General features: G+C 32.7%; 1 protein-coding gene across 2 annotated transcripts; it reads right to left on the bottom strand.

The window, feature by feature from the left end:
* Nucleotides 1-1,292: 1,292 nt before the first annotated feature.
* Nucleotides 1,293-20,100, bottom strand: LOC139515726 (growth hormone secretagogue receptor type 1-like). Of its 2 annotated transcripts, none has more exons than XM_071305393.1 (2): nucleotides 19,994-20,100; nucleotides 1,293-3,274 (listed from the first exon to the last, which is right to left on the bottom strand). In XM_071305393.1, exon 2 carries the CDS (start codon nucleotides 3,248-3,250, stop codon nucleotides 2,036-2,038), a length of 1,215 nt encoding a protein of 404 aa, XP_071161494.1. In that variant the 5' UTR covers nucleotides 3,251-3,274; nucleotides 19,994-20,100; the 3' UTR covers nucleotides 1,293-2,035. The 2 variants fall into 2 exon arrangements, with proteins under 2 accessions (XP_071161494.1, XP_071161493.1); XM_071305392.1 differs by lacking the exon at nucleotides 19,994-20,100 and adding an exon at nucleotides 7,239-7,372.
* Between the last annotated feature and the right edge of the window lie 182 nt (nucleotides 20,101-20,282).

Genomic DNA, 20,282 nt, shown 5'->3' with positions numbered 1-20,282 from the left:
AAAAGGTTTTATTTGATAAACTTAATTCAAAGCTACGACTTTTTAGGAAATTCAAATGACGATGTATGTATTCCAGCTGTAGAAGTATTTTATAACAGTAGAAAAATTAAGTTCATTGAAAGTTAATTTGAGATGTCATTACAAATACTCGCATATCATGCATATAGAAACAACGGGAAAATTTATAAAACGAAACTTTTAATATCGCAAAAGATATTAAAAGAAACAAGGGGAAAAGAAAAGTAATACATGTTGGTATTCGCAACAGCAAAGTATGTGAGAAACAACAATCATTTTCCTTGGTTAGACTGAATAAGGATACGATGCTCAGGTATAATACGCATTAGTGTTTTGAGAATAAAATATAGATATTTATAAAAATATGGACAGTACAGCTGAATTTGCCATTAAAATCGCCTTTATTAAAACGAAAATCTTGTCTAGTAATGTCATCTTCATTTAGTTCCATAGTAGAAATAACTAATTCTGTCTAAATCACTCCAGTTTTTGTATGGTTTGTGTTGCTCAGTCTTTAGTTTTCTTAGTTGTGTATTATGTGCTGTTGTTTGTCTGTTTGTCTTTTTCTTTTTTAGCCATTGCGTTGTTACTTTATTTTCGACTTAGTTAGAATGTCCCTATGTTATCTTTTTCCTCTCTTTTAAAATGTCAGTTGTTCCCCGTGTGTGACCTTTATATGCTTGTTTGACTGTATACGTCATCTTAGAAAAAGTCTTCATGCAGTTATATATCTATTAATTAAAATGCACAGTGTAAAAACAAACGGATAATGTGTTTACTTTGCAAAACATATTTCATATTTATTAATGCTTTGACTTTGGAATGCATGTATCAACATCAATATTAATATAACACCTTTCGAATTATAACATAAACAGTTTATCTTTTATGTCAATCCCGGGTGTATACTGTAGATAAGTATATAAGAGATTTCTAGACAGATTTCATTTTTTGTATTAAGATTGTAACAAATCTGATTCACATGTTCACCAAGTCAGGCAAAGTGATGAGAATTTTATATGTGCATCGGTATGTATTATAGGATGTTCATGACCTGTATTGAAAAAGTTTTATTTTCACCATCCCCTCTATGGAGAGGCTATCGGGATATATGATGTCGGGACGAAAACCTTTTCCATTCTTTTCTGTGTCTAATATTCACGTGTAATTTAAAGAAGCTTCTTTTAATTTTAGCAAATTAAAACTGATGCAACCCTCACAAAAGTGTTTCTATGCAGAAAATCATACTCCATATATAAAACTTAGTTGTCCAGTTTTCATCCATTATTAAAATACTTTATTTTGGAAAAGACAATATAAAGATTAATGTGTAATTCTATCAAAGTACCATTTCAAGACAACATTATTGTTTGCTCAAAATCTTACAGAATGTTTACAAATGAACGTCTATGTATCATTGGTGTCTGCAGCAGATGACATAATGTAGGTTTTATAATATTCAAATATCTAAACCTGAGCTTTCATACAAAGTACTTTAACTATGTTTTTTATGTTTAACATGTTTAATCATGGTAATTTTCATTTTTTTCTCGATAACTGGATGTATTCCTTTTAACAGTCACATCAATGCTTGTCTATAGCTTCCTCGTACAGTAATAAATACTGAAAAAATACTGAGACTCTGTGGCAGATATTTCATCGGTATCCAAGATTAAGGGTTTGTCTTTTTCAAACTTGCTTTGAATATTCATACAATTTATACATTCAATAAAATAGATCAACAAACTCGTCAACATTAGGTTGTAATTGTTTTCCTCCTGTTTCATAACTAGCTCCTTGATTATTATTTGCAATTCTGTTTACCACCATTGTAAACAAATATGTTTATAAACTAAACACATCTGCCCGTTTTTGTGTTATTTTTACTAAGGTTCAATGTCGTTAACAGACTTACAAACACAAACAAATTACATCAACGTCAGAAGTTGCAATTTCCGTACTATTGCGTATATAAACTTTCAACCTCAGAATATTTTATACATAATCTATCATATTATTAAGGTCGATAAACGTTTTGTTTTGTACAGAAGAGTTTCCGGTAAAACTTGACACACTCCTGTCGGAATATCCGGTTGAAGTAAGAGTATATGATTGGATTGATAGCACAGTTGGCTAAGTAGGATCGCAAGAAAAATTGATAAAGTGTTTCTCCGGCCTGTGATAGTTTCTCCCATCGTTCTGGATAAATCGATCGATGACTTGCTAACCCCAAGAATGGCGAGAAACAAAGAATGTATGCAATGGTAACCACAAATAACATGATTGTTGTTTTCCCGATACGTATCGCCCGAGAGTCAAATACTTTTTTCTTCTTTAACATGGTTGAAGATTGGGATAAATATGGGAGTCTAGCAACATCCGGTTTCATTTTCGGCTCATTTTCATTTACAAGGGAGGAATTATTATCCTTTTCCTCGTCATCTTTCCAAACGCTGTCATCTTTATCATTGCAATTAATAGAGGAAATATCAGCAATTACACCATCGTCACCATCGCCAACGGACTTCAATGATGTTGTCCTAAACTTCCAACGACGGCATACTTGGGCGCCAATAATTGAATATATGACGACTAAAACTATAAATATAACTATAGTACATGCGCACTGAACAAGAAGATATGCCAATGGGTATTGCGTGTCACGATATCTAGTTTCAATTAAGCAGAATTTCAGTTCGATCGTTGGTGTAATGCGCCGAACTTCTATGCCGTATATTATCAGAGAAGGCCAGCACGTGGCGACTGACGTCACAATAATTACGATTGATATCAGTTTAGCTATCTTTGGGTTCATTGGCTTTTTATACGGTTTACAAATCCTCATATGGCGGTCTACGGCAATAGCAATCAGCAATAAAGCCCCGCCACTATTACACGTGTAAGTGGTGAACCGAAATAACTTACACAATACAGGAAAATCAAAGTTAAATGGGTTGAACATATGTGCCAACTCAAAAGGAAATGTTAACGTACAGTTGGTAAGATCCAGTATTGCCAGGGCAATAATAAAAACTCGTGTAGAACTTTTCTTCCATCTTGTAAAATAGATGTAGAAAACGGTGGCATTGCCTGGTATGCCAATAAACAGTAATATAAATGTATATATTATAGACGGAATGTTTATATAGACTCTTCTCTCTGATAATGTCTCCAATGTAAATGGCACAGATCTTCTAAAACTTTGGGTGTTGTTTAAGGCAGTAGCATTCATGTCTCCGCGTATATTTTGCGATGGCTGAAAAACAAAATAGATTTATTTTAATGAACTGTCTTGAAAATGAACAACACGATACTCTTCTTGCTTTTTTTTATGGAAAAAGAAATTCAGACCCAGTAGTTCTGTGTATTTAATTTTTTACACTGTGTGCTCTGTAGATATTGATAGAATTGTGTAGTGTCGTCAATTGTCCACCAGAATCTTAAGTGATGAAGATATGAACAACTATATAGGCCACTGAACAGTCTTGAGTTTTCATCAATAAGCGAAACCTAATCCATAAAGTAAGCTTTAAACATCCCCGGCATGCATAGCGGGTTTGACAGTCCATGTGTTAGTAACTATCAAGCTTAAAGTTTTCAAATTCTTTTCAATTTTCTGATTTGTAAATCGTAAAGAAGCTAAATTTTAAGATTGAATCATAAATGCATTGTAATCTATATTTCACCCCGTTCTCAGGAGCGGATTTAGGCGGGGGCGTGGCGGGCGTGCGCCCCCCCCCCCCCCTAAAATTTGCAAAGCATGGGTTGACTTCAACATATTTAAGTATCAGAAGAGACCATTCAATCTTTTTTAACATTCAAAGTATATAAAACAGTCAGTTTAACAGAATCAACGTGATTACTAATCAACTGACCTACACTTTATTAAAGTTCTATAAATAACTTCAAAGGAAGGTGTCAAACGCGAAGCTGCTTTTGATGACAAATATAATAGGTTTTTAGCAGTTAAAGTAAAAACAAATGTTACATTGTATTTGCGGTTTTTATAATCAATTTGTTTGATAATCGATAATAGTTGTTTGTGGCGAACACAATGAAGTCTGACACGACCTCCGAAAATCAAAAAAAGTAAAAAACAGATAGTATGAAAGGACAATTAAAAATCGCTGGTAAAAGTAGAAATTTTCGTTTGAAAAATATGTTGGTCAGGTGAGCAATTGTGATCTGTCTCGTCTCACTTTGCGTCCGTCTGTCCGCCCGTCTATCTGTAGAATGTTGTCAGGTGTGGATTAAGGCGGTTTCAGATTGAAACTTTAATTTCTCGCTAATTTTACCACACAATTATAGTTCGAGATATCTACATTTCACCCCTTTTTTCACCCCTTTTTAGGTTCAATCCACCATTTTCTACATTTGAAAATGCCTGTACCAAGTCAGGAATATGACAGTTCTTGTCCATTCGTTTTGATGCGTTTTGTTATTTGATTTTGCCATGTGATTATGGACTTTCCGAATTGATTTTCCTCTGAGTTCAGTATTTTTGTGATTTTACTTTTTTTCAATAGTTTTACCTAAAAAAACCTCCAAAATTTTTTCGCCTCGCTCCGCTCGGCGAAAATAAAAGTTTGCGCCCCCCCTAACTCCAAATCCTGGATCCGCCCCTGGTTCTGTAGACATCTGATACAATTTGTTTACATTCTGAATACACATATATTATTTAAACAGATATGTCATTGTGTACAGATTTTTTTCTTGTATATTCAATGAATTATAAATAAAAATCAAATATTGAATAATAATCTGTATTGGCCTTCAGCATATTGAAAACAGCTTGTGACAAACAAAATACAAATTACATAATATTATCAAAGTTATCTAATATAGATAAGCAAAAATAAGTTGCAATATCGAACGATTGCACATAATGATTAATTCAAAGACGTCATGTACAAGTCTAGTATCAGAAAATCAAAAATAGTCTTCGAAATGAAAACAAAATATTCCATGAATTTGAAAAATATGATTCTTCAAATTTTAAAACGTAGTGAAAACAAGATAAGACATAAGATGAAGAAAACACAATATCTTATTACTTCCATTCGCATTAATCCAACAAATATAAACTTTGATTGTATGACTTCAGCTTCTCGCATTTATGTTCAGCTGAGATCCTTAGGAGTGGGTCTCATTGGGGTTTAAGCGTGACGCGGGATTGCCGATTGTAGTAAGCGTGAAACGTGAAAGTCAAATTATTGTGTCGTGAAAACGGGAAATGAGGTCTAGCGGGATCCGGGAAATGACAAAAAAAAATGAGAATTGCTTACGTACATAGTATGAGCGGGAAACGGGAATGTGACAAAACAGTAAGCGGGATCCGGGATCGGCACCCCCCAATGAGACCCCCTTAGGAGAGAGTGTGGGTGGGGTTCATGGAATAGAGAATAATGGACAAACATAAGATTCAAATCTCTATTTTATAAGTAAAGATAAATATACAAACTTTTAGACAGAAAAAATAAACCGCTACGTACGGTTAATATCGTTCTCATATCCACCTTTTTAATTCATTAAGGCCACACCAATTTGATTCCTTGTTCGACGGACCCGCCCGCACCTATTTTTTTCAAAACAGATTTTTTTATTTTTTTTTATATTCCCGCTTCCCGCATCCGAAAATGTAATCATGTCTATTTCCCGCACCGGTTTTTTGGTAAATATTATAAAAAGATATCAACATTGGTTTCTTTCCCCCTTACTTTATATATATTCCCTATAAAAAAATGTTCGTTGTTAGAATAAAGTACAAAGAACTTCTGAAGGATTTGCCTTCAACTGCAATTATATTATATGCTGGCAAAACAAAACTATCTATAGCCGCTGCATGTTTATGCACCTGTCCTGATTGATCCAGGGGCCTGTCGTTCAGCAGTTATCGTTTGTTGATGTTGTTCATTGCGTTTGGACTATAAATTAGATCGTTGGTTTTCCTGTTCCATAGGCGGATCCAGGGGGCCCTGCGGGGCCCGCCCCCCCCCCCTTTCGTGGGAAAAAATTGGTTGATTATATAGGGAATCATTGAAGCATGACTGGAGCGGACACCCCCCCCCCCCCCCTTTTAGGTCTGTCAGCGGGCCCCCCCTTAGAAAAAGTTCTGGATCCGCCAACAGTTCGAATTGTGTACGCTAATAATTTTGAGATCCTTTATAGCTTGCTGTTTGGTCTGTACCAAAGCCCTGTGTAAAAGGCCGTACTTTGACCTGTGTTTGCTTTGTCAGGTTGAGAACAACGTACCCTCCCTCAGACAAGGGGTCATTTTACTGATGTAGAAAAGAAAATAGAAATACCAAGGATTTGTATAGTTCTTCTATACAAAACCTTAGAAAACTTAGAATTTTGTACCCAAAAGAGGAGAGTTACATCATATTTTAAACAACTTTTTTCTAAAAGAGGGGTCCACTTATTTTGAATAATATTAAACTGTTAAAGTAAATGTGTTAATTTAACATGGTTAAAGTCCAGGAATATTACAAAATTCTTGGACATTTTTTGACCATTTAATACTAGATAGATATATAGTTCTTTGAGAAAATATGAGCCCTTTTGTACAAACAAATATATAACTTATGTTGATCCCTCATAAAACATGTAAAAGGGATATTTATTACATTAACATGATTAAGGGGTTGCCCCCAAACTGATTATGACTTGGATGGAGAACTGTCTCATTGTCAGTCACACATACATAGACCAGATTTAATTATTTCTTGGTGAACAGGGAAAAAATACTTCAGAAATTAAAGAAATGTCAAAGTACAAGTTATAAATCAAGTTTTATTATTGTCAAAACCTACTATTTTATGTTTACAAAAAAAAAATATAATCGCTCGCCTTTACTTTTCAAGCTTCGCCTCAAAAATTTGCAAATTAAATATTTTTTTATTAAAATTTTCAAATCGCTCGCTCGCCCCAAATTTTGGAGTCCAAAAATCCGTAGAACAAGAAATTAAATTGGTGTGGCCTAATAGAATAATAATAATAATAATAATAATAATGGCGTTTCCGTACAGAGGAAAACTATTTTCCGTCGTAATTTTAACCCATATAAGCTACAATATACAAATTTTGTATCGTATTTTTCAATTTAAAGGTATTTGTTGATAGATATTAAAATTAAAATATGTATTAGTCTAAGACATATTTCATATAAAATTATAATCCACCCCCTTAAATTCATATATAAAATAAGAAATAAAACTTACCGTCTAGAAATTAAGCAATGTTTATAAATGCTTGGGATGTTGATAAACCTTTACCATGTCTACGTACATAATGGGTTTCACAGGAAGGAAGAACGAAAATTAACGATAACTAAAAACTGTTAGTAACACTTTACATCAATGAAAGATATGTCATATTCTACCCATCCCAACTGTTTTTACTTAACATCACATAAACTAAAACCTTTTGAAAGCACCATTCATTAGCCTGATTATGTTATACCAAAATTAAGTCATGATCCAACGAAGAGGAATACAATTCGTAAACCCCAGATGCATGGCTACTGATAATAACTTGCGCTCGGTATTTGTCGATACTTTCATTAAAAAGTGTGTAAACATTAATTATAGTTAATTAACACAAAATATGGATTTAATTAAACATTTGTATCGGTTATATGACCTAACATGTGACCCATATTTTATTAAACAAGCAATTATCTCTACAATCGGAGGATTCAGTACAAATCATATCAGATCAAAATCAAATTATTTCAGTGTTTATGCACACTCCGAATATTGGATTGTTAACTTACAAAGACAGATACTAGTATGCCAATTTTTATAAGCATATAACATTCTAGGTTCAAAACCATTCATAACACATAATCCGCTGCATTTGTTTGCACCTATTTTAATTCAGGAATCTGTTGACTTGTTCATTGGTTTTTATTTGTTGATGTGGTCCATAAGTTCTTCTCGTTTCTCTTGGTTTTTTTAAAATCGATAATAACGTTAGTTTTTCTGTTTGAATGTTTTTACACTAGTGATTGTTGGGGTCCTTTATAGCTTGTTGTTCGGTGTGAGCCAAGGCTCTGTTTTGAAGGCTGTGCATTGACCTGTAATGGTTAATTTTTTACTAATTTATTTCTTGAATGGAGAGTTGTACCATTGGCACTCATATCATATCTTTTTATATATCTATATATCATATATGCAACTCGTCTAAACATCAACCCAACAATGTTAGATCTGTAAATTTGCTTTCGCAAATTTTTGGTGCTTCCCTCGCCGGGATTCGAACCCATGCTACTGAGATATCGTGACACCAAATCGCCTGCACTGCAGTCGTCCCGCTAGACCACACGACCACCTGGTATGCAAGACAGCACATATATACATGTATTATAAAAATAACACTCTATGATAAGAAGTAATGGTTTACAAAAATAGCATGGGTTCGAATCCCGGCGAGGGAAGAACCAAAAATTTGCGAAAGCAAATTTACAGATCTAACATTGTTGGGTTGATGTTTAGACGAGTTGTATATACATTATGTACACAGCCATGTATCACCATCATTGATGGCGATCCGATGGATACATCTGTTGTAGAGTTGTCACTGACTCAGACGTACTTATATATATCATATATGTATATAATGTATAAAATACAGTTACGTGATGTAGTATAATGGTGAATAGATTACAAATTGAATTTGTTTCTCTAGTGGATCCATGGTCACGGAAGTAGCCGAGGAAAAATAGTACACCAAAAGTATTCAATACAAAAATGCTTCATTTTTTTCAGTTTTTGACCGTTTCATAAACAACCGTAAGTCGAAATTTATCACAAGTTTGATCGTAAACTTACGATTGTTAACAGGCAGTCGTAAGTCAAATCGTAGGGATTTTACCTGTCGAAAATTTGTTAAAATCAACAACATTACATTATCTTAAAGAAAAATAAGTTTCATTGGATGCTTAGAATACACGTATTTATGTAATATTGTCCAATCATAAGTAACTGAAACTTTATATTCCTGAAATAATCGTATTTCTCAGTACATTTGGTGTTTGTGTCTAACTGTGTACTAAAGTACAGCAAAAAACAAGAAAATTATAAAAGCTTATTTACTAGTTCTACAGCATTTATCACTCATGTTTTACACGGACTTTATGAAGATAACAATAAATACATATATGTCAAGCTTTTAAATGACAATCCAAATTAAGACCCCTTCTAGTCTTTAGTCCCCCATTTTCTCATCTATCGATGCATGTCCTGCGGTCATACACTACAGAGGAGGACTATAATGCTCTTTATTGATAGACAAATAATAGTCCAAAAATTGAAAAAACAATCATTTATAAGTACATGAATGTATTGGTATGAATCCATAGTTTCAATGTAATTTACTAATTACACCAGTTGCCATGTGCTCTATCAAGTTCGCGTTTGTTTAGGTATAAAATGTATGCTTCAACTACGTACTCAATACCTGCCTGGATCTTTCTAATAATTGTATGTTTGAAAACTATGATAATTCACTTTGCTATATGGGATTGTTTATGTCTATAAATATACTTATCAAATTTCATTTTCAAATTAAGAATATTGTAGGCATAAAAATCCTAAATTTATTATTATTATTATTAATATTATTATTATTATTATTATTTCTGTCAAAATGATTCAACTTTCTCAATGACACTGTGCAATTACATAAATAAAATATGCAGTACTTTAGGAGAAAACTCAAAAGGCGCAACACAAGTCTATGGGATTTAGTATAACATAAGAACACATTTTTCATAACGTTTTGGTAACATTTAAGGGAGACACGGAAAATACTGACAAAAAATAAAATTAGAGAAGCTGTGTTTGAAATAAAAATGTGTTCGTTAAATTCAATAAAACTAGAACACACCCGCGAAATCGCGGGGAAATAGAGCGTATGTAAACTGTAAAAAAAAATATACTGACTGGAGAATTTCAGGAGAGATATCAAAAGGCAAAGGTACTTAGGGACTGGGCTAATTTTTTTGCCCTCCCCCTATTTTCCAAATACCGATTTTTATACCTTCTGTTTTTCTGTACTCTATGAACATGCATATATACTTTAATTACTATGCAGAGAATTTCAGGAGAGGTATCAAAAGTCAATGGTACTTAGGGACTGGGCACTGCCCCCCATTTCGTTTAAAAAAAATGTTGATTATATGGGGAATCACTGAAGCATGAGAGGAACCCCCCTCCCTTTTAGGTCAGTCAGTGCCCCCTCCCTTTATATGAAAAGTTCTGGATCCGCCACTGTAAACTAATTGATAGTAAAAATAATAGCAAATATTATTCATTTTCGTTTTCCTCCCAAAATAACCCAAACTGAAACACGTTAAGCAAGGATGATACATGCTAGAACTCAAAATGACAGCAGAAAGCAAATTCATATACTGTATTCATAGTCTTTGTATATTCAAAGTACAGAAAAACACAAACCGGAAGTTTAATCTGACTTAAAGTTTTGTCTAATGACGGGAAAATATCCGGACGCATTCTTTTTCGTTTTTATCCCAAAATAACCCAAACTGAATGATCATAAGAATGGATGACAAATGCGACTATACATGTTACCTATAGGACACAGAGGCATGATGATTAATTTATTGTGGAAGGAGGAGAAGCGACACCCAAAATGAGGTCTTCTCGTTTAATAGTATAGATTACATTTGCATGTAGAGGTGCTGAACCTTTTCTATAATTTATGTGAAAATATTGTTATATCGAAGAGCTTGCTGTCAATTTTGTGTACTCGAATTTTCAATGATATTTATCGTAACCGTTTCACACCATGAATATGATCATATTATATCCTACCTGTACAAATTTCATCGAATTCCATTCAGTAGTTTTTATTTTTTCTTCGTTTATATTTGGATGATTGGTTATTGTTGTTACGTCTTACACGGCAAAAATGGCATAATAAACACGAATCATTGCTTAATTTTGTAATAATACATAACTTTAAATTTATTAAAATCAGGTTTTATTTTATTTCGATTCATATGATGAATCAAGAAAAGTAATTATTCAATTAAACGTAGAATTGATTTGTTTTTGTCCTACTTATGCCTCAAGAAATGGTCAAATGAAACATAGACCGAATATCGTGCGTAACGTCTTCAAGAGCCTAATAGTATAGTTACATTTCAATATATAGTTATATATTTGAAACTGAATTTTTGGTGTAACCGATTAAACAATGAAATAAAAGTTTGTTTCTCATGAAACCGTTTAATTTGTTTTTAAAAACACTGAATTTTGTTGATTTCCATAAAAAGTGATAGTGAAAGATTGGGCAACGTATTATCTTGATCGTGAAAGAAAATGCGTGACCAGACAGACGCAGGACGTGTGTGGGTCTGTGTGGGTTATTTTTAAGTCCGTGGCTATTTTAATTAATTATATAGAGTTTTGCTAGTAAGCCGGTCTTAATTAAGAAATAGAAGTATATGAATTAAGAATAATAAAAATATAGAACCATATTAAACTTCAATAAGAAATCTCTATATAACTATGTCTTCTGAAAACATTTATACAAAATTGTTATTCTATATATAGTCTCTTAAAAACATGTTTTTAAAACATTTTAAGAAGTAAAATATTAAAATTGATAGGAGGTATGACAGGTTAAAAAAAACACTTTAAAATAATATTTAATAATATATTGCCGTACGTACAAAAGCATTTAACAAGGACACAAATATCTGCAATCGCTAGAATTCGCTGTGGTACTTTCCCATTAGAGTCATTAAAAGTCGAACGAGGACGCTATAGAAACATTCCAATCGAACAACGATGATGTAAAATGTGCAATTCTTGGTCTATAGAAGATGAACAACACTTCATCTTATATTGTCATCGTAACTCGGTTTTGAGATATAAACTACTTACTGCAATATGAGCAGATCCTGCTTATCCTCTACGCATAAATGAACTTCCACCAAATGCTGCCTTAAATGAACTGTTATATAAAAACAACGTTACATATGCATAGCGAACATTATCTTGGACTGTGATCGTATCCGAAGAGAAATTCTCTAACTATTTGACTTTAACTGTTGAATTTTCTTATTATTTAGAAATTCGTCCAAAACTATTTGTTATCTATTTAAAAAAAAACTGAGTTTTAATTTGTCCTTTTAGTTTTGAAACAAAAAGTAACATCAAACAACCTCATAAATAATTTCCTTAAAAATATATAATTTTATTTCATATAGTCTGAATTAAAAAACTGAAATAAGACCGGCAAAATAGCAAATTTCATATAGTCTGAATTAAAAAATCTGAAATAAGACCGGCAAAATAGCAAAACTCTATACCAATCGCTATTTTGCCCTAGCTGGCAAAATAGCGCCAAGGAGACATTACGTTAAGAAAAGCAACGAGAACCTATATTGTTTTAGACAAAACAATATACTCTCCGAATATTATATCTGTAATTATATCAAGTTTTCGTTAAAATAATTAACTGTCTAGTCTGTATTTCGAAAAAGGCTATCATTGTAGTCTATGAGGAAATTAATTTTTTATTACTGGCAATTTATATATAGTAGTTCACATTGTTCAAATGTTCCGACATAAGTGTAAAAGTACAAATAAAAGTACACTCTTCATGTATGAACAAAACTTTTGACGGTCTCCACCTATACAAGGATTTACTTGCTATAAAAATCTTTGACCTTTAACACGAGACAAAATGTGTTATTATCATTTTTTTAAAAGAATTTAAAACATGTGGCGAAGATGTATGAGATAATGAGACAAATATGATCATGAAATAGTTCTTAATACAACAAAGGATATATCTTGTATTCCACAAAAGATTGTCGATGTTCTTTGCGATATAGTTAGTTTTGATATTGATTTATTGCTGATGTTTAACGCCACGTTTGTCTATCTTTGACATTTTTCTTCAGTCTAGTTCAGTGTTTTTACCACATGTATCTGCTAGCATCATTCCGTACAATTCGAAAATGCTCAAATTAGAAAAACAATTGCCAAAAGGTTTGCACTGGCTCAAGTGTGTGTAATACTTAAAGAGCATATGGTCCGAGAACACAGTTATTCGTAAATTACACGATTCGCCCTTTATATATACACAAATAAAAAATTAAACATGACCCAAATGAATAAGTAATTTGGGCCTAAAAATTACAACTCCCAGATACAAAACAAAATAATTAAAAAAAAAACCGTATCATTAACATATATAGGATAAGAACGTGTTTACAAATGCATTACAAGTAACATGTATAGGTTTATGTTTAGGCCCTAAACCCTAGTATCATTTCTTGTTGGGATGTACAAGTACCCCGCCACGTCCACTTGTATTTTTGTCCATCTGATGAGTTAAACGAGTTAAGCCTTTTTATAGTTCGTTCTCATATTGTACTGTTATACCACTGTCCCAGGTTAAAAAGGGGAGGGGGGGGGTGTCCCGCTAACATGTTTAACTCCGCCAAATGTATGTATGTGTCTGTCCCATGTCAGCCTGTAATTCAGGGGTTGCCGTTGCATATTTTTTTTTTTCAATTTTTACATACATTAGGTCGTTATTTTTCTCGTCTGAATTGTTTTACGTGTGTTATTTTGGTCTCTTGTGGAGATTTGTCTCATTGGCAATCACACCACATCTTCTTTTTTTTTAATATACTGTGGATTCATTTATTTTCGTGGGTTCCAATTTTCGTGGATTGAGGAAAACTTACATGTTCGCGTATATTTGATTTCGTGGTTTTGCCGAAGTCTGCATACAAGCCATGAGAAAATTTGACATTCATTGAACATTTAATTTCGTGGTTCAACTGTTCCCACGAAATCCACGAAAATTGGTATCCAACAAATAATAATGAATCCACAGTATTTTATGCTTTTTTAATCTCCTAATGACTATTATATTTGTTGGATGATACAGTTACAAATACACCGCATAGTGTTATAAAATATGAAATAAAAATATGCATATACTTTTTACGTTTCCATAATTGATTGTTGTTTTATCAGTGGGTTCCTCCTTGACAAAAAAAACTAGACACGCACTAGAAACTATCACAATGCTTAACACATTTTATACCTGTTCATAAATAACATTCAAAGATACTTATAATTTCTAGTAAAAAATGTCCCAATGAATGTAACTTAAGAGGGTTGTGGTTTTCTTGTTATATGTATTATTTAATTTGTTAAATAATTTTTCTATAATCTTTTAAGACTTTGTAAATTTTGCTCATTATTCTCTATTCTGCACGTTATTCGCTATCCTTATTATTTTGGCTTTTTTTCTCGGTTTTTTATTTTTTTTTATCCATTTTCTGTATTTCTCTATTCTATAAACTCCATTTAGACCTTCATATATTTTTTATCCTAATTTCAGGACCAGTCAGCAATTTGTTTCCAATCATTAATGTTGAATTAATAAATCGATGCATTAACAAGAACCGGTTTATGCATATGTATCCATATCCAATCTCTGCTCGCACTTCTAAACCCAATAATTTAACATCACACACACTTTAACAGATATTTCATGAACACTGACTACTAGTATGGAAATCTTGGTAAAACCACAAGTTGCGCTAAGGGTCGGGTGGTTTTTTTTAGACCCGTCGCCATTTTCATTTAATTTTTCATGTTGTAACTGTCGGAAATCATGACACCTTTGTATTTGTTGCATATACAATTAAAACTGGAAATGTTATTTTGTTCGTAACATGTATAATGGGGATGATAAAGGTGAATAGAACATTTATACATCAATATGGTCCGGGAACAATGACATAGTCCCTAGTGTGGACTGTGTGTTGGTTGCCATTTATTTTTATACTCCTTCCAAATTTATTTCTTCATGTTTTATGCCTCAAATAGCAATTACACTGTAAACAAAAATTGGGTCCTGAATTTTAAAATAAAAAAGAGATTTTGTCCAGCTGAAAAAGGTTTAAAATTAGCATTTCGGAAGCTGTGAAAAGTTTTCAAGACCCCCTTAACATAAAATTGTCCATATTTTGGGTTAGAGTCGATGAAGTTTTCTATAGTTTTGATATAATTTGTCTCAAACATAGTAAAACACACTGTAAATTATAATTGAGAAAGCGCAGGTGTCAATTATTTAATTTTCATTTATTTTCTAAAAGAAATATTTTACGAAATAACTGTGTTCTCGGACCATATGCTCTTTAAGTATTACACACACTTGAGCTAGTGCAAACCTTTTGGCAATTGTTTTTCTAATTTGAGCATTTTCGAATTGTACGGAATGATGCTAGCAGATACATGTGGTAAAAACACTAAACTAGAAGAAAAATGTCAAAGATAGAGAAACGTGGCGTTAAACATCAGCAATAAATCAATATCAATACTAACTATATCATAAAGAACATCGACAATCTTTTGTGGAATACAAGATATATCCTTTGTTGTATTGAGAACTATTTGTCTTATAATCTCATACATCTTCGCCATATATTAATTCTTTCAAAAAATGATAATTACGCATTTTGTCTCGGTCAAGGATTTTTATAGTAAGTAAATCCTTGTATACTGGTGGAGACCGTCAAAACTTTTGTTCATACATGAAGAGTGTACTTTAATTTGTACTTTAACACTTATGTCATAACATTTGTCGAATGTGAACAACTATAGATTGTAATAAATAATTTAATTTCCTCATAGACGACAATGATAGCCTTTTTCGAGATACAGACTAGAAAGTTGATTAGTTTAACGAAAACTTGCTATAATTACAGATATAATATTCGGAGAGTATTTTTTAGTCTAAAAAAATGTAGGTTGTCGTTGCTTTTCTTATCGTAATGTGTATACTTATTTCCCATGCATGGGGGGAGAATGGCTATATATCACCGGTATAAAAAAAAAAACCACACACACACAGACCCACACACGTCCTGCGTTTGTCTGGTCACGCATTGTCTTTCACGATCGAGATAATACGTTACCCAATCTTTCACTGTCAATTTTTATGAAAAATCAACAAAAATCAGTGTTTTTAAAAACACAATAAACGGTTTCAAGGGAAACAACTTTTATTTCATTGTTTAATCGGTCACACTAAAGATTCAGTTTCAAGTATATAACTATATATTGAAATGTAGTCATTATAGGCTCAAAATGTGTTCATATTTTGTTTTCATATTTTAATAAATCCCATAGCCTTGTGTTGCGCCTTTTGTGTTTTCTCCTAAAGTACTGCATATTTTATTTATCCAATTGCACAGTGCATGTCATTGAGAAAGTTGAATCATTATTACAGACATATTTTTTTCCCCGAATTTATTCCGTATTTAGAAAAAAAACAAAAGATTTTTCACAGATTTAAAAGTAAAATTTCAATTAGATACATTCACAATCCCGATTCACAATTCTTGACCACCGTTGGGTATTCTTTCACGATCATTTCTCTCGATAATTCGAATGACACCCGTGATCTGTAACCGAAGAGCGAGTGGAAGGCAATCAAGGGGGTTTTGTAAAATTTTGGGAATGTTAAGGAGGACTATCAAACTTGTATTTAATTCTTCTAAGCGGGACGGGGAAGGGGCAATGAAATGTTTTCAAAATATTTTAGCAATTCTGTATACAATGAACACACTATTGTTTAGGTGGAGATGCATACTCAAGAGACAACCTACCGTGCGCTGCCTATACAATAAAAAATTGTAATATTTTGACACAGAGAAAATAGTTTTTGATGTGGTTCTTGTTGCTCAGTCTATAGTTTTCTAGGTTGTGTTTTGTGTATTATTGTTAGTCTGTTGTTATTTTTTATTTTAGCCATGGCGTAGTCAGTTTATTTTTGACTTATGAGTTTGAATGTCCCTCTTGAAGAGTTCCATCATTTCTGATTGTTTTAGTACCAATTGATGTTGTTGTTAGTTGAGTTGATGCTACTTCTATGAGAAGTAAAAAGATATATCCTTGTTCACTGACTATCTTTCAAATACAATAACCGATTTATGATTAACTAATAAAATGAATTTTGTTTTATAATTTCTTAATACTCTACAACAATCATCAAATTCGTGAAAAATCGACACCTCTTTGCTTCATGTGCAGTGACAAATATTTCGCGGATAATCAAGATACATTTTGAAAATAAACAAAACTCTAAATGAATGACTGACGTATGCTCTCCATCCAATTAGTATGATTTCATAATCTGAAGTCAAATCGGCAGATAAAAAGGCTATTAACTTTATAAACGCATCTATACAGCAGATCGAATATTATTAATAGGATAATTGTGTCGTCCCTAATAGAAAAAACGAATGCAAATACAATTTTCTCTCCAAAATGATAATTTTCATATAATCATGGTCGTATTAATGATACGTTTTTTCACTCTCAAATGCAGAAAAAATGAGTTTGTATAGACACTAATCAGACAGGTAATCGCAGAGCAGAATTGCCACTGTAAGTTTGGACCCTTGGGTTGATATTTTAATCAAGGTCGCTAGTACTATGATATGCCCGTGTTCAGTGAACCGAAAAATCTGATTCAAATTTTGGCGGGTGGGCAAAAAGGTGGACAAACCAGAACCCATTGCCTAGCACAATAATGATAAAAACTGTCTTGACATCAATACTAAAATCATAAAACGTCAAATATTGTTAAGCAAAAACAGTCACAACAGTCTATACTTCCAACGGAAGCTTTGGAGAACATTACGCACTTAAGTCACAACAGTAATGATCATTAAGTCTATATACGTCCAAACGGGAGCTTTGTAGAACATTCTAATACTCTTTGATTTGTAAATAATTCTAACCACTAAAGCGTAGGCATGAAATACCACATTCTGTTTTATTCAATCAAACGGAATCATGTTTCTAATGATAAAATATCGCTTTACATCAATTTTACTAAACGTGACTTTGACGTCATCATTTTAATGAATAAAGGAAAATGTCAGGTATACGTTAATGCAACAGAAACTATATCAAGTACCTACTGAAAAGCGGGATGTTAAAGACTTCATAATGTAATTATTTTCACGATCGCGTTTTAGAGAAGAAAAAAATAATAAAAGACTTAATATGAAAGGTCCTGAAAGATACATATATCAAATATCTCCCCCCCCCCCCCCCCCCCCCCCCCAGAAAAAACACAACACAAACATACCAACGAATAAACAAAAACACATAGAAAAAAATCAAATGAGAACAGAAAAAGAAAACAACAACAACACCAAACAAACAATCCATGCACCCATGAAAAACATGTAGATGCATTAATTAAAATCAATTCAATTACTATGATATATGAACATAGTAGATCAGAAAGAAGAAAATCATAAAAACACTTAAACTGTCAGACTAGTGATCAATTGATCTTACAATACATGCACTCTTAGATAAAGAAGACATATACACTTGTGTGTTAATTGATATAATTCATCATCATCAATAATCTTTGGAGGGGAAACACTTTTGTGATGTTGGATATGGGAGGAGTGGGGCTGAGAATTTTAACTATATATAGGGGTTTAAAAAAAGGGATATGGGGAGAAAAATGAAACAAGTTGAATTTAGAAAATGAGCACTCGATCCCGTGTCATCCACTCAAAAGTTAATTGATATAATGAAACATTCTCAAGCTTCTTAATCATCTATGTTACTTAAGTTCAATTAGGTTAAGCAGATAAGTTCAAGTATGTTTTCATCAGTGTATTAGTTGCAAACTTTATTTTTTTTAGACTGCAGTTGTAACAAGGTCGGCATATTTCAAGTTGAGGTTTGTCTCGATTTTCGCGTTTTAAATAGCAAAATGTCGGTCTTCTGTTAATTCTCTCAGAATCATATGATATCTTAAAATAAAGTGTACAAAAGAATTAGTTTAGGGAGCAACCATTTTACTTCAAGGGGACGGGTATGGTTTATTGTCTGAGTCAGAAAATTAAAAACTTTGAGGTGTGGGGGAAATCTGTATTAGGATACTTTGTTCTTTGTCATCTGCTTGACCACAATATTTTTTCGTTCAATTGGGGATCAGAATCTTTTTCTTGGAAAAAAACCCATAGCCCCTCCGTTGAAGATAAAAGGTAGTTCCCTTAGTGAAGTGCCTGGTGATATTTTCCAGGTCAATCGTCATATCAAAATTTCTAAATTTTCTATTTAATAGTCGCTTTTTAACTTATACATCTTCCAAATGCATATGGTTTTTTTTTCTTATCTTCTTATATCAATTCTTCATCTTTTCTTGTCAGTGTTGTGAGTTCGCTTTGATTCCAGTTGTTTGTGTGTGGAGTTGGTTTTGCTTCTTTTTATGTTTAATATGAATAAAAGAAGATATGAACGTGAGACACCACATTTGAAGCATTATAGCTAAGAATCCTTGACATAAGAAAGGCAACATACAGTTTTCAACAATTTTGAAATTTGTTCATACCATTAATGCCAAACTCTCCGTAAGTTTGGCTGTGCGTGGTATATAGATACACAGCCACGTACGGTCAGAATGATGGAGAAGTTAACCCCAATTCATTAGAGAGATATATTGCGATGCCATCTTGATCTTCAAATTAAGAACTCTTGCCAGTAACAATTTACTCTTCATGGGATCCGTAGGGGTCTGTCACAAGGCTAAAATTTCTATCCTTTTTCAATATAGCTAGTTTCCAGTGGCATTCCAAATTATTCATCCTGGTAAGCCATTTTTCCATTCCCTACCTATTGTATCAAATGTGAATTTCCCCTGACCAAGTGTGAAATATTTGACACTGGACGTAAAGCAAACAAACAATAATCAATCATAAGCCAGAATAAATTTTGAACGATAATCTATTAACAAACAACTTTATATATTTACTACATGGGCGACGAATTTTTTTCGAACGGATGTTATCGAAAAAAAAAAGTTTTCATAGGATGATCATGATCTTTTAAAAAAAATGTTTTCATTTCATATCAATATAATAAGCCTAATATAATATACTCACTTGTTATAACAGTAGAGAGATAATACGTCCGCTTGAATACACTCTAACTTGAATGAAAAATGTTTTGTTCTGGGGCATCTTTTATGCATATCTTAGTTAACTTGCTATCGCAAACGTAACAGACACAATAAAGTCATTCTTCTAACTGTTCAATCTCAGCTGTATAGTTTCATTTAATTCATCCGTTCATGAAATCAGCTTCCAATGGTATTAATGGAGGTTTAGAGAGAACGATACGCGAAGCCATACATCGAAAACGATTTCTTTGCGGTGATGTCAAATCGTTGGA

The sequence above is a fragment of the Mytilus edulis genome, chromosome 3 (assembly GCF_963676685.1).
Source record: "Mytilus edulis chromosome 3, xbMytEdul2.2, whole genome shotgun sequence".
NCBI classification, from domain to species: Eukaryota; Metazoa; Mollusca; class Bivalvia; order Mytilida; family Mytilidae; genus Mytilus; species Mytilus edulis.
This window is presented reverse-complemented; position numbering and strand designations above follow the sequence as displayed.

Excerpts from the sequence above, each read along its gene's own strand:
- LOC139515726 (XM_071305393.1), bottom strand. The coding sequence starts at position 3,250 with ATGAATGCTACTGCCTTAAACAACACCCAAAGTTTTAGAAGATCTGTG.